Raw genomic sequence first — 23,445 nt, forward strand, 5'->3', positions numbered from 1 at the left:
TGATAAATTTAATAATATTAATTAATTATTTTTTAATCACTAGTTGAACATTTCACATGTATGAGTTGCTTCTAGAAAACACAGGTGAGGAAGTTCACTTCAACTAGCAACCAGCCACCTAACAGTCGGTGGTCCAAGCTCGATCAAAACAGGATATATGCACACAACTCAATCTCATGCCAGATGCTTTGTTTTGTTGATGCTTTCCTCCATAGATTGTTTTCTTTGAATTAGTTGGGTTCTCTCTCTTCTACCCATACCGGCTAAGACAAAGGAGCTTCCCTTCTGAAAAAAAAAACTCAAGCAGAGAGATGACAGTAAAAAGCTACGAACATTCGATATGCAGAATTTTAATTATGAGCAGGAAAAGTTAGGGGCGTATGTAGAATCCGAATTACTCATAAGATTTGACAAATTTTTATCGATCTTATGCGTTTGGACATGCATCGTCGTCTACACTGTTGGATTCGTCAAAATTTTTTTTAGGAAGATGCAGAACAGAGAGAAGAAACGAACGAGGTTGAAACGACAAGTGGAAGTTCTTTATTCATAATCACTGGTCTTCAGAAAGTACAGAGAGGAGTATTTCCAACTACAGACAAGTGATACCCAAGTGACAAAGATGACTCCTTTTCTCATTATTGCTTGGTTCTACTAGCAGGAGTAAACATTGCCATGGTGGGAAGTTGGTTCATTTATTGCAGCCGCAGTTGGGGCAGCTGCACTTGGGGCCACAGTTGCATCCTCCATTCGTAACCATGGCTCCTTCAAACACCTCCTCATATCTATATACACAGCAAATACCCGAACATTATTAATAAATCTGGAACATATAATTCTACCAGAAACTGCGTACATATATAGGAAAAACAACTAAAATGATTGGATAAATGAATGTTTTGAGCAATACCCAGTTTCTGAGGATACATCTACGATCCTGGATTCAACTGTTCTCTCGCTGAACATGCTTATTTCCGGGTACATCTTGCACCTGCACCAAAGCAAAGTGATCAGTTTCAGGTCAGATTTCAATTCTTTTACAATTGGATGGTCCTCACACAAGCATGAATGAATTTATTTTTTCTGATTTGGGAGCATGGAATTATTTGACTGATAAAATTCTTCTTTGAGTTATATCTATACACAGAATAGATAATTAAGCACTCTGAATGCAGGCACACGAGCTCTTTCCAATAGTTTCCATGCCATCAGGTGGATGGCTCATCAAAGGCGCACAAGTGCACATGTGCACACACACACACACACAAACACACATATAAATAGAGAAAGAGATCAATACCCCCCACACCCATTGCCACACTTGCACCCAGAGCCACATCCACAATTTCCACCACAGCAAGACATCTTCTTCTTCTCACCTCTCTGTGTTTCTGGCTATAGAACACTCTCAACAAGACTGCTGCTGGGATGAACTGAGATGTGTGAGCTACCCTATTTATAGGCGTAATGGAGTTCACTTTTCTCCGGATTTCTCATTTATTAATTCGAAGAAATCATTTGCACCCACTGCTTTTTTTTTTCTGGCCATGCTTTGTGGGGTTAGTGCTTTGATATAGACTTCAAGAATCTGCACATTCAGCAGCAAGTTAAGAAAGTCTTCAAGTTAAATATCTAAAACTTATTTTAGAAGAACTAAAAAAAAAAACAATAGTTTGAGCTTTCTTTGTTTATAAATCATTTCATTGGTTTTGAGATATGAAACACAAACAGACATACAATTTGGTCCCCTCCCTGCTTTTTGAAGCACATCTAAAATTAAATTGCCGGACAAGGTTTTAATGGCTATGACATTTCCCTTTGAGAAAGCAACAAAGAAAACTTGGCATACTATTGAAGAAAACAATACATATGTGCTGTGAGCTTTATAGGGACTGATGTAGTGTCCTTTGTCCCTTCCCTTACACATTTTCAATGTCACAACCAATCACACTCTCCTAATTACACGTAACTTGGAATCTTGATTAAGATGCTTAATCAAAAGAGACTGCCAATCATTTTTCTAATTACCCTTTTGCTTATGCAATTGAAAACCCAAATTTCATAAAAAAGCCAAGTTAGAATATTATGTTTCCGAAGCACCAATTTTTCGAAAATTCAAGTGTTTTTTTTTTCTTTTTAATGGTTGTCACTCAACCGATTAGGCCTCTGTGGCAATGGAACTCTTTGCTCGTCTTCTTTCTAGTACAGAGAAAATGCCTCAAGGATAGGAATACTACTTGAGTGCAGTACAAGTTAGGGTCTTTGTTGTACATCAGCCACAGATGAACATTAGTGCAACGGAAAGGGCAGGGAAGGCAAGGCTCTTCTTTGGTGTGGGCAGTACATTCGGAGTCTTGTCTTGTGATATTTCTTTGGTGGGAACCACATGGTAAGAAGCACTGAAATAATTGAGGCCCTTATTCCAGAAGGCTAGCTCGCTCCAATTTCATTTTTTTCACTCAATTATAGTGCGTGTTTGGGATGTCTCACTTTTTTTGTCCCACTTCTCGAATGGGACACAATTTGATGTTAAAGCCAGGACATGCAGGCTGATGGTACGTCCACAATTTTCTTCATAAAACAAAAAGTGAGGTAGAGTGTCCTGATCAAAATCATGCCATGATGGAACTGAATGTCCATTGTTCCCAGTTTCTGATTCAAGGGAGCTGCCAACGTGGGTCATTTGGCAATGGAGTTTGAATCTTTGGCGCATGGCTTTTTATCACGACGACAAAGAGGCTGAACATGGTTCAACTTCTTTATATATTTCGATCATCAGCGGCTTCCTACATGTGGTTACCAAGTTGGTAAAAGGAAAGAGAACAAGATTCCGGATGCATTCTTATAGTATAATCTGTTAGAAATCTACTTCGACGTTCTAGCCAACCAATAACAAATAAAAGAAAGCATTTTTAATCTACTGTAAAGTGATACTTACAAAAATTGAAAAAAATACATCAAACTTCATATATTAAAGTGTTTCTATCATTATAAGCAGGTAACTCAAATGCCGTGACATGAATCCTAAGTGATCACGACCCACATAACAAGCAATGTTGGACAAGAAAATGAGCCCTTGAACAGGTTATTTAAAGCATCCCCAAATCTTTATGAATGTCATTATGTGAGGATGAGTGGTAGAGGACACAGCCTATAAATCATGTGGTTGTCAATCTCACAGTGTGAACAACTTGATCAAATTGAAGTGAGTCGAGATCAGGATTGTCACTTGTTTCACCTTCTTCGTCGTAATCATATAAACTCTTTTTATTTGGGTTATCAGTGTACTCTCATCAATAAATCAATTTGACTTCAATCTCAATAAAATGCCATGGGCGATCCAACTTTACTACGAGTAAAGCTCATGTATAGTGCTGCATATTACATTCATCCGAAGATATATCATAATGTCTCTTTAATTGCTGTGCCATCTTGCCCATTTCCTTTGATGGCAGGGAATCTTATAAGCAATTCGACTTGTTGGGTAGAACAATTGAGAGCTCCAGTGAGAGCTCCAGTTTCAAGGAGCATAGCGTAGGTGGTTGAGCTACAGGCTTGTATAACGGCAGATTTATAGATCGATTCCTCTGGGCACTATGTTCATGTGTCTTAAGGTGGTAAAGTGTGACATGCAAGTTGAAGGGTGCACCGTTGTTATTGTTGACACTGACACAACTTAGGGCCCAAGAAGCAGGGGGAATGGGATGAACCTCTCGCTCACCTGAGAGATCGTTTCTCGAAGCCACGAGAAAACTCCTAATATCACAAGATGAGGGGGAGTTTCGTCTTTGCAGGCAGACAATAGGAACAAGCTCAAACAACATGGCGAGGGAACTGGGGTTTGATCCAGAGCTATGTCACCAGAATGCGGGGTGTGGGTACCGGTGCGATATATCTCAAAAAATTATGGTGTGGTGGTGCGGTGAAGGTATTTATTATTATTATTAATTTATTATTATAATATATTAATAATATCAAATCTGATAAAGAAAACCTAAAAACAAAACTGAAATCAATAGGGTGTGGGTTGGGTGCGAATCTGGGTCGCACCCGCACGTCGACGCGGGTGCGTCACCAGGGTTGCCGCACCCTGGTGACATAGATCCAGAGTCTTCAAATCGACTCTGTCAGCAATCTTTCTTACAATCGACAGTGAGACTTAATCTATCCGGTCCTAGATCCATCAGGAAAGAAGTACGGCATTTTAGTGACTGATTTAGTATTGATTCACTACTTTTTCTCTCATCCGTCAGTATGAAAAAACCAACATCTAAGATTGTTCATGATAGATCTAGCACCGACCTGTTTCTCATGGTTTATACTCAAAAAACTAGTTGGAGATAAAGACCTGATCACTTAAATCTTTGTAAAAGTACTTGAAAGGAACAGAGATAATGGTTCGGATCCAGATAGTATAATTGATCTCCAGATAAGGTATCCGATCAAATTGCTCTAAAAAAATATTGGTTACCAAGGAAATTTAACATCCGATTAAGAAATTGGACAGGATTACATAAAATTCATAATCCAATTGCGATCTGGATGCGGTTTTTAAATAGATACCCAATCAAATTTGGATTCAGATTCAAATTTTAATTTAATGTCAAATAAAAATCCTATATATACCTAACAATATTCATACATTTTGAAAGTTGGTTTTTAATATAGAATAATGCAGTTCTGATTCAGCTGTATATTTAAAAGTTGGATCGGATTCAGTTGTATTTCGAAGTCTGATGTGGATCATATTCAGATTTTGAAGTTCAAATTTGGATTCAAATATGATGTAGACTTTTCTTTGTTTTGTTTGCATTCAAATATGATCCAAATCCAAATTAGATCAGCATCGACTAAATCAAGGATTCAGTTGTATTTCGAAGTCTGATGTGGATCATATTCAGATTTTGAAGTTCAAATTTGGGTTCAAATATGATGTAGACTTTTCTTTGTTTTGTTTGCATTCAAATATGATCCAAATCCAAATTAGATCGGCATCGACTAAATCAAATATGTAAGAGTTTATATCCAATTCGAATCCAATTTGTTGACATTCCTATCGGCAAAATAAATGTGCTAATATGTTTATGAGTACTGCTTTTATAATCAAAACTTTTATTGCATTTTCTACTTTCAAAGTTTTGATTATATAAGAGCTATTTATTTTTTATTGTCAAACAAATGCACTTATAATACATTCTTAAGGTCATATTGCAGAAAACATTCTTTTATAGTCAAACTTAAGTGATTTGGTTGGTTGTTGTAATCTTCTTTCCTTTCAAGTCACTCATCTCCTCCTCTAAAGAAAATTCAAATTTTTATGAATAACTTTAGCTTCAACCGCAACTAATTTGAAAATATTAACTTAGAAAGAAAAAAACAAATTGCTAGTTGTACAAAGTAGTTGCATATATTCAATAAGACAGGTTTCTGACTGAAATATTTGGGCATGGCTTAACGATCGGTTGTGTTTGATTCGAGGGTGCTATGCGTAATTTTATCTTCTTTTTTTTTATATATTTTTCGTTTTCTTAGAAATAAAATTTTAACAATTTTCACCGTCATTGAGTCAGGGATTCGAAAACCGACACTATGGTTGTGTTTGTTTTTAGTGATTTCAAATCCACAAATTTAAAGTTGGACCTTCTCCTTTCTCCTTTTCCCTTTTTTTTTTCAAAAAAAAAAAAAAAGCTTAAATTCATAGTTTTTTACATTATTATAGATTTAAAATCCACTTTATTGAAACCCTAAACAAACCAAGATCTGATCTACCAAAACACATCTTTTAAACCCCAAACTATCAAACACACAACTTAATGTGAATGAAAAATTTGTGAAGACGTAAGATGGGATTTATGCAATTGTTTATAAATTTGAGAAAACCCAAAAAATATTCTTCACAATAAAATTTTTAGGCGAGACTTTAAGAACGAAAATTTAACGGATATTTTGGCAAGCTATTCTTGCAAGCGATATTTTAGGTGCGGGTGTATATTCGATTCTTCGAAACGCCTGATCGCTGTGCTTGTAAGTTGGGACTCATTTTCCGCGCGTTATTTTCCCCTTGAACGTTCGTGTTTTCTCGCGGGATCTCGCAGCGAGGGAGAGACTCCAATTTCCCCCTTCTATGGAGTCGCCATGGACGATCCCCCTCTCTCTGCTTTTCCTCACTCTGGTCTTCTCCTTACTTTTCTCATCCTCATTATCTATCCCCTTCCTCCGGAAGTTCCAATTATTTCGCGATTCTTATTTTCATTTATTGCTTCTTCTGCAGGTCTTGGCTCTAGTTCTGGCCCTAGCGATCGTTCTACTGGGTGCGATAACGAAGCTTGAATCGGAAAGGTCAGAAGCACTTGTCCAGTTTCTTCTAATGCATTCCACTTTTTGGCGTTTTGGATTTGGTTGTCTGAAATGTCTCCATTCATCTCAGAGTAGATGCTGGTCATGCGTTCTTCGTGGACCCTAATTCGTCGAAGCGGGTAATTCTTTCAGGTTTTCTGCGTTGTTTTCATTCTTGGATAACCTAAAAGTAGCGCAAATATTGGTACCAAGAAGGAAGAGAGAATCCCGATGCTTGTGCGGATGGGTTCTTTCGGTAGTTAATCCCTGATTCCACGTACTTTCAAGCATCTTCGAACTTGCTTTATTGAAGTTGGGGTGAACATAGTGATGGTGTTAAACGGTTGTCAGGTGACTGAACCTGATGCCAATTTGTGTTGACATGATGGATTCTAGATGCCAAACTAGTTTTACCTACATTCTTCTGTAAGAAAAGATAAAGAAAAATGAAGTACATATGACTTACGATTGGCTGTTGCATCAAGTTGCAATACTCAGTGTTCAGTTACATTGGCTTCGTGATTAGATATTGGGAGGTGGTTCAGAATCCTAATCGCCCTTGAAGTTAATCATGTAAATAGTTTTAAAGTACTTGAATGCAAGCACATATTGGGGTTATCTAATTGTGATATTCTGGAATCTTGGAAAATGTTCTGCAATTGGATTTGGTTGTACTGTCGTTTTTGATTGGTGGAGATGATAATTATCCGTTTGTGTTTACAATATTGTGAATTTGGAATTATTGACCTAGCTGAAGCAGGTAATCGAATTTCATTGATCAATGTCTAAGATTGTATGAATTTGCTTGTCTTCTGCCTCGTTTATGTTGTCTAGGGATGAAGTTTGAAGTAGGGAGTTAATTTACCCAAACTAGTGAGTTTAAATTTACTCTTTTTCTACACTGTCATATTCTCCAGGTTATCTGAATTTAAAGAATTCCCATCAAATTTAACTATTGTTTGCAGGTAGCATGCCCGTCGATATTTGATCCAGCTCAAAAGTGCATGTCATTGATAATTCCTGCTTTCAATGAAGAGCACAGACTTCCTGCAGCTCTTAGTGAGACCTTAAGGTCAGATTTCTTTCCAGCCTCCAACATCCAGCTACCTTTCCTTTCTGAAACCGTGCTCCAAATAGCCTCTCCTATCACTGAACACTAAAAGTACATAGTTTTCACTTTTCACTATAAGATTTAGCATGCAAATGTACACAACTATATACGTTTTAAATGAAGGGCTGAGGCTAATCTTCCTTGTGCCTGTCCAGATGTTTTGTTAAAGAGCAGGGCATGGGATTGAGGTTTCAAACGTTGGAAATAGATTTTCTGATGTTTCTTTGCCAGTAGATCCTGTGACAACAGTACGTTAGGAACATTTTCATCTCTTGATTTTAGCTTAATGTATTCATCGGGGAGAGCTACAATTCTAAAGAACCTTAACAACCCATTGTTATTACTAAATGGATTTTAAGGTGCCAGCTAACTCACCTACTATGGAATTATGGCCTTCCATTATTTTGTCAAATTTTACATATGTTCTTCTTTTTATTGGAAACAGAACTGGTTGTAAAACTATGTGGTGATGGGTATCATCTATAGAAACAGGGGCATCAACCCACTGCTCAGCCTACTCTGCATGGTCTGGACATTACGGCTTTGTTCACATTTGGAATTCAATCTGCTACCATCCTTTGTGTGTGTGTCTGTTGCTGCAGCCACTGTCATGACTTCCACAGAATAAGGAAATAGCACACAGAGCATTCTGTTGAACACGTTATTGTCCCTTTCTTTGCAGTGTTTAGCATTGTGGGGCTAAAAAAGCACTGGTAGCTGCTGTAGCTTGTTATATTGGTTATTATATAAAGTTGTGCAAGTCTAGGAGTAGCTTTAGTTGTTATTTATTGTTTACTGTGTGCTCTTTTTCCCAGAAAGAACAAAAAAAGTCATGATGGTAATAAAGATATACTTTGTTAAACAAAGGCTGCTCGATTTACTTGCCTTAATATATGCAGTTATCTCCAACAACGTGCGAAGAGAGATAAATCATTTTCTTACGAGGTATGCTTTTCTCTTCCAATATTCAATGCACAGTAAGTGTAGATAATCTGGTTCTTTAATCATGGTTAGATGTTCTCGGACTTTCTGGTGGTTTTGGGATGTCACAATCATCTCGGTTTCTTTCTTGTATTAATTTGCCTAAAGTATTGTCTAAATTTTCAATAATTTCTATGATGGCATGGTATATCTCATGCTATTAAAAGCTTCATTTATGCACCTATACAGTTGACACATGAACTGCTTGGCATCCGGCATGCATCGTGTTGACATATATAATCTCATAGTAAACAGCATTTCGTTTTCATTATTTTGCAGTTCATTTCAAACAGGTAAAGGATGGTTGCTTTCCGTAATGAGTATCTGTATTATTAGATGCATTTATTTGGTCCCTTTACCATTTAAGTTTGCTATTTTGAACTTCATTCAGCAAAAAACTAATTTTTTTCTTTTACCACCATGATGCTACGAAAGCAGGTCATAATAGTTGATGATGGGAGCAAGGACAAAACTTATAAAGTAGCCCTTGATCATGCAAGGAAATACACAATTGATAATGTGAGGGTTATCCTTCTTGGAAGAAACCAAGGGAAAGGAGCAGCTGTCAAACAAGTGAGACACTTAACCTTTATGTTCCAAGAACTACATGGTACTAATATGGTAACCAGGAATTTGAAGGACTTACATTTCAGTGTTAAAATTTTAAATTCTTTTTACTTGTTCCAAATATTTATTTGGTTTGATTCGTTTGAATGATGAATTATGCAAATACATTCATTTACTATGGCCACTAAGGCTCCTTGTATTTTGTAAAACTTGGTAAAACAGGGAATGCTTCATGCACGTGGCGAGCTTCTTCTAATGCTTGATGCTGATGGGGCTACTAAAGTCACTGATCTAGAGAAATTGGAGGAACAGGTTTTTTGTCAATTGTATATATTTTGTTAGTGTTGCATGCTTTTGGTTCTGAATATGCATCGCTAGCTGGAGTTTGCAATGCATGAGTATCTAATGCTCTGATCTCTTGTCTAATGCACTATCAGATACTGGCAGCAGCTAAGAGGCAACTCTGTGTAGGAGGAGGTGCTTCGCCCATCAGTTCGGTTCCAAACATGCCTGAAGTTCCAGTTGTTGCATTTGGTTCTCGTGCTCATCTTGAGAAGCAAGCTCTAGCTACAGTGTGTAAATATTTTTCTCTGGATTTTAGCTTCTGTCTATTTCAAATCTCTAAAAATGCATTCTTGTTACTCTTTCAGCGTAAATGGTACCGGAATTTGTTGATGAAGGGCTTTCATTTACTAGTCCTCCTAACTGCTGGTGTAGGAGTTCGGGACACTCAGGTTATTACTTTGCTAATAATTGCTGTCGTGGTTGTGTGCATGCCTTGATAGCCATTATAAGCTTTTCTGCTAAGCAGCAATAATCTTTGCATTCATTTTTATGATGAAAATATTTGTCCCCTTCAGTGTGGCTTTAAGATGTTCACAAGAGCTGCTGCTCAGAAGCTTTTCACTAATATGCGCTTGAGGAGGTAATATGAACTTGTCCTTAAAGCTTGCAATCCACCTTTGAATGTATCCCTTCTAATGGATGAGCTCTGATGTATCTCATTAACAAAACATACGGAAAAGAAAATTGAAAGATGGGCATGTCCAAATAAGCTGTTTTTGGTATTTTAGTTGTTAATGAAGACACCCTTGATCCTGGATCAGTTGCCATTAGATTCTTAAAATACTGTGAATCTGTTTCTTGGTGGTGCAGCTTAGTTCTATGATAAGTGGTATCATGAAATAATGAAATAAAGTATATTCAAATTCTCTTGCGGCCCATTTTTGTGCCATAATGCGAACAGTGTTAGAATAATTCATCATGATGCCATATTTGATCAAGCATGCATCCAATAACTGGTCACTGTTTATTTTTGTTTATTTAAAATCTGAAACTGGTAATGCACTACAGTGCACCATCTTTTCTTATTAGTTCATATTTTGATGCCTGATACAGCAATCTTATTGATTCATAATTCTAAAACTGGTAGTGCACTACAATGTGATACCTTTGTATATATGTTGTCAATACTTTTGCTGATTTAGCAGTATAGAGCTCCATGCGAGACCATTTCAGTTCTATCATATTTTTACCTTGACCTTTTTGCATCAAAATTCATTGTATCATTGACTTGAGATTGTCAACAATACTTATTTACAAGGTTAGCAGTCGGATGGGTGTCTAGCACACTTGTGTATCATTTGTCACAAGAAAGGAAAAATTGTTGACATGAGCTCTCCCTCTTTGGTGTCTTGAAGAATGTTTAGTAACCCTACCTTAATGAACAATATGGCTAGTATTTAAAATTAGCCTACTGAATATGGCATATGAAATTGATGATTTACTCAAAATACTTCTGTTGAGAGTCTGATCCTTGTTGATCATAGGCACTTGTCTTCAGTCGTTAGCTGTGATTGGTAACATCAATTGATTTTGGCCATCTATGTTCTTAAAAGAACTCATAGAAAGGCAATGGAGTTTCATGTATTTATATGAAAAGGTTCTGCCTTTTCTCCTTGGATCAGACTCCTGAATACCCTGTTTCTTCCAGAATGGCTTAATTAAGTATGACCCCTTGACCAGGTTCACGTACATAAATTTAATGGTTGGATGTTGAACCTGCAATATCTTAGAAAACCTTGTGGTTAGGTCCCCACGATGGCATCTACAGCTTAGCAATCTTTGCTTTAATCTAATACATTATTCAATTGGACTACTGTGGTAGAGACATGGTTGCAAACCCCTAGTTTGTCTCTTTTCTTGATCATTCAAAGATTGGAGAAGTAGGTGAACAGCAAACAATTGTGTGGGTCATTGCTACTGGAATTAAAAAACTTTTTACCCTTGATTTCTTGTACTAGGAGGATCTAGAAACATCATTATCACATTTGTAACTTGATTAACAGCAGTTCATATTTTAAGAGAGCTAGTCATGTCGTCAGATGATAGACATGTTATTTGATTGAATTCTGCAGAGTAACAAAGTTATCAGGTTAAAATGTTACAATCAGAAAGGGCTTGACATTATCTGCATCATCTATGACATTTTCTAAAATAAGTTCCTTTTTTTATTTTGCATATAGTTGGTTGCATTTTGTTAACCACTCAGCCTTTTCTTTCCAGGTGGTGCTTCGATGTTGAACTAGTATATTTGTGCAAACAACTTGATATACCAGTTATTGAAATCTCCGTCAATTGGATGGAAATTCCTGGATCCAAGGTGCGCATGACAAGTATCATGCACATGCTTTTTGAGCTTATGCTTATTCACGTTGGTTATGGATTCAGCTTATGGAAAATTCAGACATGAGATTATTGTTCACTTATTTTCCGAAAGAAGCAAGCCAATGGAGCCAACACAAAACCTTGAAGGCACAATGAGAAACTCCTTTTGCCTACGTTCAAGGTGGAAGCTCCATTCATATTCTTGCCCCATATGACGTCATGTAGTGGTCATATATGCTTCTTATCTATCATTTTATGGGAAGGTTAAATGAAGCAAAACCATTGAGAAAACTCCAGATGATTAGATTTGTATGTTCTACTTGTAAGCTTAAACACTAAATTTGTCAGGTCATTTTTTGCTGGCCTGATGTTTATATTTTGTATGCCCTTGATTTTGTTGCACAAGGTAGATTAAAATTAATTTGTTCAGAAGTTCATATATATCATTTATGTCACATGGGTACAGGACAAATCCGATGACTCTAATATACATACATACATACACACACACACATATATATATAGAAAGCTATAGAACACTAAAAATCTGAAGCATGTCAAATATATGTAACTAACGATAGAACAATAAAGTGAAGTTAGGTGTTGTCCTAAGCGTGAAACAAGTTGGGTGTGGAGTATGACTATACATGTATGTACATGCATATATGTTAAAACGAATTATCTCTTGGCAACATTTTCTGTAGATCAAGCTGTTTATTGATGATTTTAACAATTAAAGTGCAAAACACGTCCAACATATATAACCGAGTAAAAACTTCTTGTCGAAATGTGTCCTTGTAATTTGGATAGTCTTCATCCGGAGTTTAACCACACCTGTAACATCCTTCGTGCAAATTCTGGATAAGTCTAATGGAATTGCCAGGTTAGACCGTTGACTGTCGTTCATACCCGTTGAACTTGTATTTCCATTGACGTGCAACGTTTCAATGTGTCGACTTCATGGGAAATGTCTGGCGATATCTGGTAACTGGTTCACAAGTTGTAGTTTTATCTTCTAAGTATGCTTATGTTCCTATAGTTGCATCTTCAAATCTACTATCTGACTTGATGAAAATATGGCAGAATATCCAATGTATATATTGCTCAAAGAATCTGAAACTAACTGTCAAAGGGAAGCGTAAGCAGCTATCCCAGCGGTGTTCTGATGTTCAAGTCACGAGACTCATGCAGTAGTTGGTTGTAGCTAGAAAACATAATTGCAGGTTTGGCATCGTACCTTATGGAGAAACACTCTCTGGAATCTTGGTCTTCACTCTTGGGGACGCAGCCAAAAGTAGGGCAGGTGAAAGCACATTGAACCTCATAAATTCCCCCCCAGGCAGTCACAGCAAAAATCCATCATGCAAGAGGCTACAATAAGGTTCCAATCCATGACCAGCCATCTGTTTATGTGGCCCTTTTAACTAGTTATGCTAATTGCTTGGGTTCATTCAAATGCGCACCATCGTGAGAAGAGTAAGAATAGTACAATCAATCCACCTTCCAGGAATAACATGTGAATGTTAAGGCGCTTTCTGCTGAATGAATTAATGGATAATTTGGGTATCATTCGGCATTCCAGTCGCTGGTCTTCAATTGGGAAACATTTTTGGGAATTAATCCTGGTGACATGCAATTGGACCATTAGTGCTCTCTTCCAGGGCAAGATACTATGCTTTAGCTACTTCATATATTGTTCTTTCTGTGGTTACAGTCAAATTGAACGCCAATAAGCACCAGTATTTGTTGTATAAGCAAGAGACTGAAACAAGATTGGTTGAATTAGAGTTTCTGACCACATTCTGTGTCTAGGTTTCAGAGTTGGTTGATTTTAGATACCATTCGAGTGTTTGGTCTCTGCTTGTCACTATAGCCTCGATTCATCAGGTTTAGTTAGAATATTGTTATCATGCATGGTTTAACCACTAAATCAGAGGCTAGAACTAACCATATAGATGTATTTGTCGTGATTTTATCTCTCTATTCTCATGCGATGCTTTGTCATGTTAGACATGCAAACATATTTGATTTCTGTGATCGTAAAGAATGGATATGCTACTGTTCGTCCGGATCATAAATATACATTTTAAATCCTTCTAGATTCAGATGGGACAAACATTTTGGAGGCACCAACTCTATCATAGCAAACTAGCAAATAAAGCAGGTTAAATGCGGTCAAACATTATTCAAATCATTCATATGCTACCGTCTTATTAAAAGAAGTTCATTTCATTATCATTGCATAGTGGATGAGGCACGAGTAAGAAAACAGTAAAAAAAATATCAAAAAGATTAATACCATGTGTTATGCTAAGCAACATTAATGTCTTTTATATTGTGGGAAGTAGATACAAGATCAATAATGATATTATTTATCATAAATTAATATAAATAATAAAAAATATTAGCAGTAAAAAATGATAAAAGTATGCAGATCCAGACAAGGATAGTAGAGTCCATGATGGTTGAGATTGCATTATAGAGATCACAAAATCTCGAGCAGATGTATATAGATGTTGACATATATATATCTATATGATATTTTTCTAGTCGCATCGTGAGAAGAGAGAAAGAGGGGGAGAGAGTCGTGATGGGTGATTGCATTTAGATAACTGGATTCAGGGCTGGGTTGGGACTCGGAAAGGAAATGACCAAGGCTGAGTTTGCATTCAAGTAGCTACGAATTCTATATTTGGCATGTAACACAGCACGGACTATTGCAGATCTGGAGGATATTCAGATCGGACATCTGATTTGGCTGCTATACCATAAATAGTCGACCAGACCCAGCAATTTGGATTTGAATTTGTTGAGATATCTCACGTAAAGTCTGTGTTCAGTCAACATGCACATGTGCATGCATGCATGCGCGCGCGCACACAGAGAGAGAGAGAGAGAGAGAGAGAGAGAGAGGATAAGTATGATATATCTGATGATTCACTAATTATTTTTCATGTTTGAATAATGAAGGATGCTAGGGATCACTATTGAACTGAAAGGGGACTCGAGAAGGTCAGGGAAAACATTTGTGCCCCCACCTGACCTCGGAACAGGAAAGGTCTCAATTATTGGTCACTTTAACAAAAACATATGGAAAAAATTTAATATAAAAGTTGGGACGGAATCAATGTTGTCAACGTCAGCATTGAAGAAGGCAAATCATCTTTGCCAAAAGATACAAGGAAATACTGCACCTTATTAGTCATATCAGATTGATGCATGACTATTTCAATTTTCAGAATTTAAGAAATAATAAAGAAGTTTTAAAGTTTTTGAATTGGAGGTACCTGAAGAGGCCGTAGCTACCCCCTTTCCCCTTCTCCTTGATTTGCAAGGCATCTTGGTGGGAAGCGTGACATCTATCAACTATATTCTTGCATATCCATCAGGCTGATACACACCGCTACTGACAACATTGCACAGGTGTGTATTGGTGCTTATTGCATCTGCACCCATTAAATTTCATTTCAGGAGCTGGTTATTGTTATGGCTCCTAACAAGAGACCAAAGGTTATGAGTTAAAAATGACCAAAATACATCTCTTGGTTAAATGGAAGATCCTCTCCCTAATATAAAAAAGTGGGAACATGTCTTGTCATGTTAGTTGCATAACATGGAAGCACTCTCTTAAATTCCTCACAAAAAATTCATGATTGAAGTTCATTTTTAAACCTTGTTGAGATTAGTAGCAAAACCCTATCAAATCCTTTAACAGGCTCGAGAACTATGAGGGCACACCCTCTTCGAGTTTCACAAAAAGTCATTTGAACAAGTATTTTGAAAACTTTTGCTGCTGATCCATCCATTTAAAGTTTTGGAAACTATAAATGGGTGCTTAAAAAAAGTTTCTGGCTTCGCCCCAAGGTTAGGATTAGAAATTTGTGGTTGAGGGATTGTGGGGCACATATATAAAAAAAATATTAGATTTGAAAGGCATTAATATGTAATAAAATTTGGCATTGAGGGGTCTAATATTAAGAAATTTTAGATTTGAAGGGACTAATAAGTAATAAAATTGAACTATTTACAGTGAATTAACATGCAAATAGAATAAATTATGTGAGTTCGTGTCGGCCACAGCCCACGCAGCTCATGAATTTTAAGAATTGGACTTCAGCACTTGATGAAACCGGTTTCCTCGAGAACTTGTCTGTTTCTATGGGAAAACTGCGACAATGGCGGTTGCAAGGGCAGGATCAAGAGATATGCAGAAACACATTGTCTTCATTCTTTATCCCAATGATCACAATCCCATTGACGATCCCTTAATTGGCATGTCTTCCTCTTCTTAGATGCACTTAGTAAACATCACCCATCAGCCAAGCCACTAATACAACCCTAAGGGAAATCCGCCAAGGCGGTTAATTAAGACCAATTTTAGCACAGCACTAATGAACAACTTGGTCAAGCCGAGTCGGGCGTGAAATAGGTGTGTATCGGCATATGGCCTGGCTCATGGTCCAGTCATTTCCGTGACGCGACTCGACCATAGTCGCACCACTGCACCGAGACGTGCACCCTGGGTCATGTTGGCTGAGACCAAGCTAGTATTAGCCGAACAATGGCCCAAAGGGTCGTATGAAGACAAAACATCATCCCCAATTTGTTAAAAAGAACAAGTGGGCATCATGTTTAGCTGGAGATTCTCATGTTAAGGGGGAAAAGCTGGAGATTCTCATGTTAATGGGGGAAAAGAATAGGAGACAAAGATGGCCCACCCCACTCTTCATTCATTCACTTTCTCATGATTGAACGAACAGAAGGGCTTTTTTTTTTCTTTGAATCTTATTGTTTCTATCATTCAATTCACCTCAAATGATAGAAGTTGAACACCATGCATGGGCCAACCCCAAATTCCATCGAGCAGTTCATCCAAGTCTCATCCAGCCAAGCAAATTAATAATGGACCACATGGCCCGCCGCTAATGGCCGGCTGTGGCCATGCATGTGGAATGAGAATGCTTGTTCGGGCATTTCAGCTTGAATCGGCGGAGTTAGATGACATTATAGTATAAGGTTACACTGGATTACCCTATAACGACTCAGCCTACCGAACTCAGACCCTTAGAATTGGACTTCTAATAGTTTTGGTTCAAGCCCTTAAAAGGTATGGGGACCTCTTAAGAACTCCCTTTTTTAAAATACTTTACAATCTTCAATATATAAATAACTAAGCTCTCAAAAGTAAGCAGGCCTTGATTTTTGGATCGGCTTGACCGAGCAACGGTGAAATGCAAATAATACGAAAAACATTAGAAACTCCGTCTTTTTATATTTCAATAAAATCATGCAATTTTAAAAACTTGGCGAACGCAAAAACTTTAGCCTAGCCAAACGCCAAAACGGTGAAAGTAGATCGGATATGTCCTACATAAGGTTTAAATCCATCCCATAGTTTTGGGTCTAAAATGGGAATGTATATCAAAATTGGAGGACAAGACGTCCCCTAAATACAAAAACCCACAAGCAAGCAAAGTGGGATTTTAATTTTTAGCCGGGGTTGGATCAAGTAACTTGGATCAGGTTGTGACTGGATTAAGAATTCCAACCCGGTTGGCAATTTGTACGTGTAAGCTGTAAAGGAGGGAGGATATTACCATGGATTCTGATCCAATCCAACTCTCCCTGCCTGCTATGACCTATGTGCTGCTGACGGAGAATGTGAAGGTCAAGCCACCACCGGGCAGTTTTATAATCCGGAAATCTTCTGGACCGTCGATCGGCGCAAGGTTGATACCGTGGGATGGCAAGTGCAGTTCCCGTGGGGCCAACGCCGGTTCACGGGACGCTGAGACGACCTCGCTTTCAGACAGTTCTGGTGACGGTACAATCTTGGCCGCATGTCCCATTTACATGAGTGACGTTGTTCTCATTCAACACCCTTTAACACACTCGTGCACCGGAGCGACAGAAACTTCCAGTTCAAGTGCCCCCATTCCATTACTTCCCAAAACAAGAAGCGAATTCTAGCTCAAAAAGTTGTCGAAAACTGCAAATTTCCATCCACAAATACAAGAACAATCTTAAATTTCGTTGTTGTTAGACTCAGAGAGCTCCGCCTGAATTTTGAAGATAAAAGCGAAAGAATGAATGAGCTTTTTACTGTTTTGCATGCAGGAAGACGGCAAGGGAAACGACAGGGGACGTCCCGTAGCCATCCACGAACCCGCTCGCTTGCCTTTGTGGATAGCAGCTGTAACGCATCGATGAAGCCTTGACACGTACTGACTTGGACTTCCGGCGCACTTTCATACGCGCCGGAGGCAGCTGAACTCTGACCACCTCCGTGCAGTCAACCCCGGAAAAGAAGAAGCCTGGTCGCCCAAACGGCTTCCAGGGGTTGATTAGTCACATGAAATTGGCCAAAAATGAAACTAACAAATTGATTGTAAGAAGCTCACACTGGCAACCAAGGAAAGAGCCACAGTTCCAACAACGCGTCACGGGTGGCATAGGGCCCTCTAGCTGTAAGTAGTAAGATGAAAATGTCCGAAAAATGTTATTGTCTTTAATCAGAAAGACCATTCGGTCCCCAACTGCCACATCTTCCGCCGGTGGCTCAGAGAACAAAAAAAAAAAAAGTCAGAAAAAGACAACCATGTCCTTCATTTATTTATGTGGGGGCTGAAAAGCCCTAATATTTAATTAACCAGTTGGCTGGCTGGATAGGGGGGGGGGCCATCGAAATTTACGTTGTTGCCCTTCGCCATTCTCTTTAAATACCTCTCCAGATCTCGCACTTCCCCGGTCAGGTGAATGAATCTTTTATCACATTCTCCTGCGACATGTTACGGAAATAGCCTCGAAAATGCGTCTGTTCGAGAGAAGCAGGGTAGGGGTAAAACGGTCACCTTCGACAAATAACTAAATTACGTTGCAAGTTTAACAATCTGACCTGTTGACAGCGGGAAGATCGAGGCACACTGAGAACTCTGGTCCAATTACCTAAATACACCTAAACTCGGGGCCGATGGACACGCGTCATATGAGTCACGACCTTCCGTACGGAGGGGTAATTTCGACATATAAAAAGCTGCAGAGCTTTTCGTAATCCGACCAGAAAAGGATCAGATAAAATAAATAAGAAAATAAATATAATAAATAAAACCCTTTTTCTTGGCGCTCACTCTGCTCCCACTCGCGCGCGCACTCGGAAGCCCGCTGCGCTTGCTCGCCGGAAAATGCCGCCGCTGCCGGAGTCCGGAGTCCGACGTCGCTTCGCTGCCGTGATTGGGGTCGTCCTCTTGTTGTTTTCCCGCGCCGTCGGCTTCAACGTCACGACATTCCTCTCGTCCTTCCCCGACTTTTCCACCTTCAACCACCTCCTCGCAACCACCGAAGTTGCCGGAGATCTCGACCGCCGGTCGTCTCTCACAATTCTTGCGGTGCCCAACCACCTCCTCGACTCCACCAGCCTCGGCAGGCTCCCTTCCGCCCAGATCTCCGACGTCCTGCGCTACCACGTCCTCCTCCAGTACCTAGACTGGACGGCGCTCCGTCAGATCCCGGCGTCCGGGAAGCTCGTTGCGACGCTCTACCAGACGACCGGCCGCGCTGAGGCGAACCTCGGGGCGGTAAACATCACGCACGACCCCTTGACGGGAAACGTCACTGTGCGGCCGCCGGGCGCCTTCGCCCCCTCGAACGCCACAGTCGTCTCGCTGATACGCGCCGTCCCCTACTCCGTGGCGGTGTACGCCGTCGACGGCCTGCTCCTGCCTTCGGGATACGGTCTCTCGGCGTCGGAGAGCCGCCCGCAGGTGCATATCAACATCACCGGCGTGCTGATCGGCGCGAAGGACTTCAACGTCGTGGCGGCGATGCTGGCGGCCTCGGGCGTCACGGCGGAGTTCGAGAACGACGAGCAGGGAGCCGGGATCACAGCCTTTCTCCCGACGGACGACGCCTTCACCGACCTATCGGCGCAGCGCCTGCAGAGCCTCCCGGCGGACACGAAGGCGGTGGTGCTCAAGTATCACGTCCTCCACTCCTACTACCCCCTCGGCTCCCTGCAATCGATCGTCAATCCCGTGCAACCAACGCTTGCGACGGAGGAGAAGGGCGCCGGAAGCTTCACACTTAACATCACCAGGGCCAACGGATCCGTCGCCCTCGACACCGGAATCGTTCAGGCAGCAATCACGCAGACGGTCTACGACCAGAAGCCGGTGGCGATCTTCGGCATCTCGAACGTGCTCCTTCCCAGAGAGGTCTTCGGCTCCGGGCAGGTCGACCAGAGCACGCCGGTAAGCGGCCCCCCCGATTACTCGTCGGCCCCTACAGAACGCCCCGCACAATCACCCGGTGCCGCCATTTCCCCGACGAGCGAGGTGCCCCCGATCGGGAGCCTTGGAGGCGTGTCGAGTAGCGCCGGCGGCGGCGGAGAAGAGCGAAGCGTCGTCGTCGCCGGGATTTTGGGGTTTTTAGGGTTGTGGTGGATCGCCGCCTTGTGAAAACGATTCCCGGTTTCCCATTTTTTTCATTTTTTTTCGCATTAAAATTTTATTATATATGCTGCAAAAAAGCAGTGATTTTTTTTTCTTTTTTGTGATTCGAATTTTTTGTACTCGAAATAACGAGGAATTTTTTGGGCTTTTTTTTTTTCTCTAGTTATTTTATTTTATTTTACGGTATAGAATTGTTGATTTGTGGAAGAGAAAAGAAAATTCTGGATCTTCAAAACTCTTGTTTCTTTTGCTTGTCAGAAGAATTTTGGATTTTCCAGGACTTTGGTCTTTTGGGTGGCACCGAGATCCCAATTAGTCCAGCCACAAGCCGAAATGAACGGCAGAGTGCGTTTGGCATCAGCGCTGGCAGCATGATCAAGTTCATGAAAAGTGGGATCAATTTCAGTCTAGTGCCAAACGGGGGTCCACTTTGGTCGAGTTTTTAAGATGAGAGAGGAGAGGGTAGAGAGAATGAGGCAAAGGAGAAAGGCTTTTAGGCTGGGAAGATGGTCCCTTTTAGGATGTGGGACCCGGAACCAACTGGCAATTCCCTTCTCCTTTGGATTTTTTTCACGCTATATTCCATTACAGGGTACACAACAACCCCTAGTTTTTTGGTGATGTTGCAAAGGTGCGTCTTAGTTTCAATGTATTTCGTTTAACCATCTCTTATCTTCTCTTCTCTTCTCTTCGGTGTGTGTGTATCTCTAAATTAGTTTTAATTTTAAACTATAGTTAGAAGGGGTGGTAGTGCACAAGGACAAGTGCTCTGAAGAACTCGGGATTGAGTACTTGCTTGCCTGTTTCATGAACTACTCACCTTAACATAAAATAAAAAACTATAATTAAAAGTATGAAAAAGATTAATTGGTATAAAAAGTGCCAGGGCAACCAATTTGTCAAATCCACACAACTCAAAGATGAACTTGAAATTCTTTGTGTGTGTGTGTTGGGACTTTCTCTTACATCAATGAGCTCCAAAAGCTCCCAATCAATCATGGAGCTGCTGGGCATTCCTAGAGAGCCCAGCGATCAAAGTGGGCTTTGCAAATGGATCGGGTGAGGTCCGAATTTGATGCTCCTGGCTTTTGGCTTTTTATAGATATGGACCATAAGAATAATTCTTGGGATATCTTTTGTGTTGGGTTTAGTTTCGCATGCTTATGTCAATTCAATACATGGATCAATGTTTTTTCCTTTCCTTCCATAATCTAGGCAATCCAAAAAAAGTCACATGGTGGAAAACCCAGTTTTGTATAAAATTGGCTTTTTGAAAAATTAAGATTTTTAATAAGTTTATAAAACATATTTTTGCATCCAAATCACTTTTTTTTTTTTTTTTGAATAACTTGGAGGGCAAGGTTAATCACTCTCATTTTGAAAACCAGCCAGAATGAGATGTGACTTCCAGTCCCCTAACATTCCCTTTTGACTCCGAATCATTGTAGAAAATTCGCTACATACATGCCCACCATTTGGTAATAATTCCAGAAACAGACTTCACGTTTTTTAAAGTTTTTAGACCAACCAATGTTTTTTTTTTCTTTTTGTTTCTTTGGTACAGTACCGTGGAGCTGGTTATGTCTAACAGGAAAAGGCAACTTTTGCTGGCCTACTTTTCACTATTATTTTTATCTCTTAACTGTAGTTAAAAGCCCGGCTAAATTATTAGAGCGGCAGTTATACCATGTTTGGTTTTTATAAACTTACAAGGCAAACAAAGAAAAGGATAGATCGTCGCCACTTTTAACCAGAGGCCAATTGGCCGCTTGACAGCAAAAGTTTGCTACTTATTGACAAATTCAAATGCATGAAGCCAGCTTTTTAGTTTATAGCCAAAACTTAGGACTAGAACTGAAGTTTACTTTTACACGAATATTTGATTTGAAATCATGATGGTGAAACGTATTTATTGTGAAATGATTATCTTTCCGAAATCCAAGTCTCGTAGGAAGCCAATCTGTTGATACTCCACTTTATGATATTTCACCCAAAAAAAAAAACAGTTTGTAGTCGCAAATCACAGTAACCTTCTAAGTTGACTAAATAATTCACACAAACATGCATTGAAAAATATTGAAACATAAGAAAAGTAATACTCTACCTTTAATAAAATGGGATTTCTTTTCAACAAAGAGAATTGTCACAAAAACATTTAAATTGATCTCTCTCACTCTCTCTCATATGCCAAATCATGACGAAACCAGCCAAAAAAAAATTGTGGATTGTGAACAACACTTCTCTGATTTTTTTTTTTTTGGCGGCAGAATGGTCTTTCACAATATATCTTCCTCTTTTCCGTTCATGAAATGGGTGTTTGTAAATTTTTTTTATAAATTTAAGCACTTTTCTGTAATTTTACAAATATTAGGTATCGCCATATAGCTTTAGCAAAATTTGAGTTTTTTTTTTTTTTTAATTTTCCGCTCACACCATCTATATGGTCTCATTATAATAAAAATAAGAACAGACTCAGTTACTTTTTTTTTTTTTTTCATAACCACATGGTGCTCACATCAGCCTCACAAAATTTGTTTATTTTTATGTTAATGTTTTGATATATTTGATTGTTTATATATATATATATAGGTATCAATAAAACATTACAGTTATTGAACAAGTGCCCCTCCATCCAAAATTTCAGGTTCTATGAAGGTCGAGGTCTGCTTTCCGTTTAAAACAAGAAGGGTTTGCGGTTTCTCACAAAATTTTAAGTCATCCAATACATGGCAGAATCTAGTAGCTTAGAAATCATTTGTTCCTGGATGAAAAGCTTGCTAATAGTTGTGCTTCTTGTACCATGTATAGAAAATTAATTGTGAAACAGATACTCATTTTCTTCTATGATGAGGTATTTTCTTGGGAAAATGATAAAGAAAAAGATGCCTCTCAATAGAATCCTCCGTAAGTCACAGGCTCTGTTATCCTCCATGAACGTCGAGGCCTGAGTTCCGCAATGGAGCGAAGCTTTTTTGGCAGTGATAGATTGAACATCTACGTGAAAGAGATTCGAACTTTAAAAAATTTGTTTTTGAAAAAAAAAAAAAAAAAAACCAAACTTCTGATTGAATTCAATTCAATAGATGCCATGAATCTTTCGAGAAAATGGTTCGGCATTCAATCGATCTGATTTTGATATTCGCGCTCTTAATATTCAATCCCTCCAATATTCTTCTTGCATGTCAGGTGGGCGATAGAACTCAACATTCGAGAGTTACATCATATAATATGGTCAGTTATGTTGTCAATATATACACTAATGATACTTTTAGACTTAAATTTCATCTTACAATTAAATCATGGATTCATGCATGTACACAACGCCAACTTGGTGAT

General features: G+C 39.2%; 4 protein-coding genes across 5 annotated transcripts; 2 read left to right on the plus strand and 2 right to left on the minus strand.

Moving 5' to 3' along the window:
• Nucleotides 1-520: 520 nt before the first annotated feature.
• On the minus strand, nt 521-1,456 carry LOC116254989 (metallothionein-like protein type 2). The gene is made up of 3 exons (XM_031630675.2): nt 1,301-1,456; nt 911-991; nt 521-785 (listed from the first exon to the last, which is right to left on the minus strand). The coding sequence occupies exons 1-3, from the start codon at nt 1,363-1,365 to the stop codon at nt 692-694; spliced, it is 240 nt and encodes a 79-aa protein (XP_031486535.1). The 5' UTR covers nt 1,366-1,456; the 3' UTR covers nt 521-691.
• Nucleotides 1,457-6,016: 4,560 nt separating this feature from the next.
• Nucleotides 6,017-12,099, plus strand: LOC116254310 (uncharacterized). Of its 2 annotated transcripts, XM_031629633.2 has the most exons (11): nt 6,017-6,172; nt 6,272-6,339; nt 6,428-6,476; nt 7,302-7,408; nt 8,347-8,392; nt 8,867-9,001; nt 9,218-9,307; nt 9,433-9,567; nt 9,646-9,729; nt 9,856-9,920; nt 11,561-12,099. In XM_031629633.2, exons 1-11 carry the CDS (start codon nt 6,125-6,127, stop codon nt 11,745-11,747), a joined length of 1,014 nt encoding a protein of 337 aa, XP_031485493.1. In that variant the 5' UTR covers nt 6,017-6,124; the 3' UTR covers nt 11,748-12,099. The 2 variants fall into 2 exon arrangements, with proteins under 2 accessions (XP_031485493.1, XP_031485491.1); XM_031629631.2 differs by having other exon boundaries at nt 9,433-9,729.
• A 4,972-nt stretch (nt 12,100-17,071) lies between these two features.
• LOC116254311 (uncharacterized) lies at nt 17,072-18,449 on the minus strand. Its single transcript, XM_031629634.2, has 3 exons — nt 18,064-18,449; nt 17,766-17,976; nt 17,072-17,651 (listed from the first exon to the last, which is right to left on the minus strand). Exons 1-3 carry the CDS (start codon nt 18,185-18,187, stop codon nt 17,603-17,605), a joined length of 384 nt encoding a protein of 127 aa, XP_031485494.1. The 5' UTR covers nt 18,188-18,449; the 3' UTR covers nt 17,072-17,602.
• Nucleotides 18,450-18,637: 188 nt separating this feature from the next.
• LOC116254309 (fasciclin-like arabinogalactan protein 4) lies at nt 18,638-20,258 on the plus strand. The gene has a single exon (XM_031629630.2). The coding sequence runs from the start codon at nt 18,844-18,846 to the stop codon at nt 20,113-20,115; it is 1,272 nt and encodes a 423-aa protein (XP_031485490.1). The 5' UTR covers nt 18,638-18,843; the 3' UTR covers nt 20,116-20,258.
• Nucleotides 20,259-23,445: the final 3,187 nt, after the last annotated feature.

This window comes from Nymphaea colorata, chromosome 5, assembly GCF_008831285.2.
Source record: "Nymphaea colorata isolate Beijing-Zhang1983 chromosome 5, ASM883128v2, whole genome shotgun sequence".
Lineage (NCBI taxonomy): Eukaryota > Viridiplantae > Streptophyta > Magnoliopsida > Nymphaeales > Nymphaeaceae > Nymphaea > Nymphaea colorata.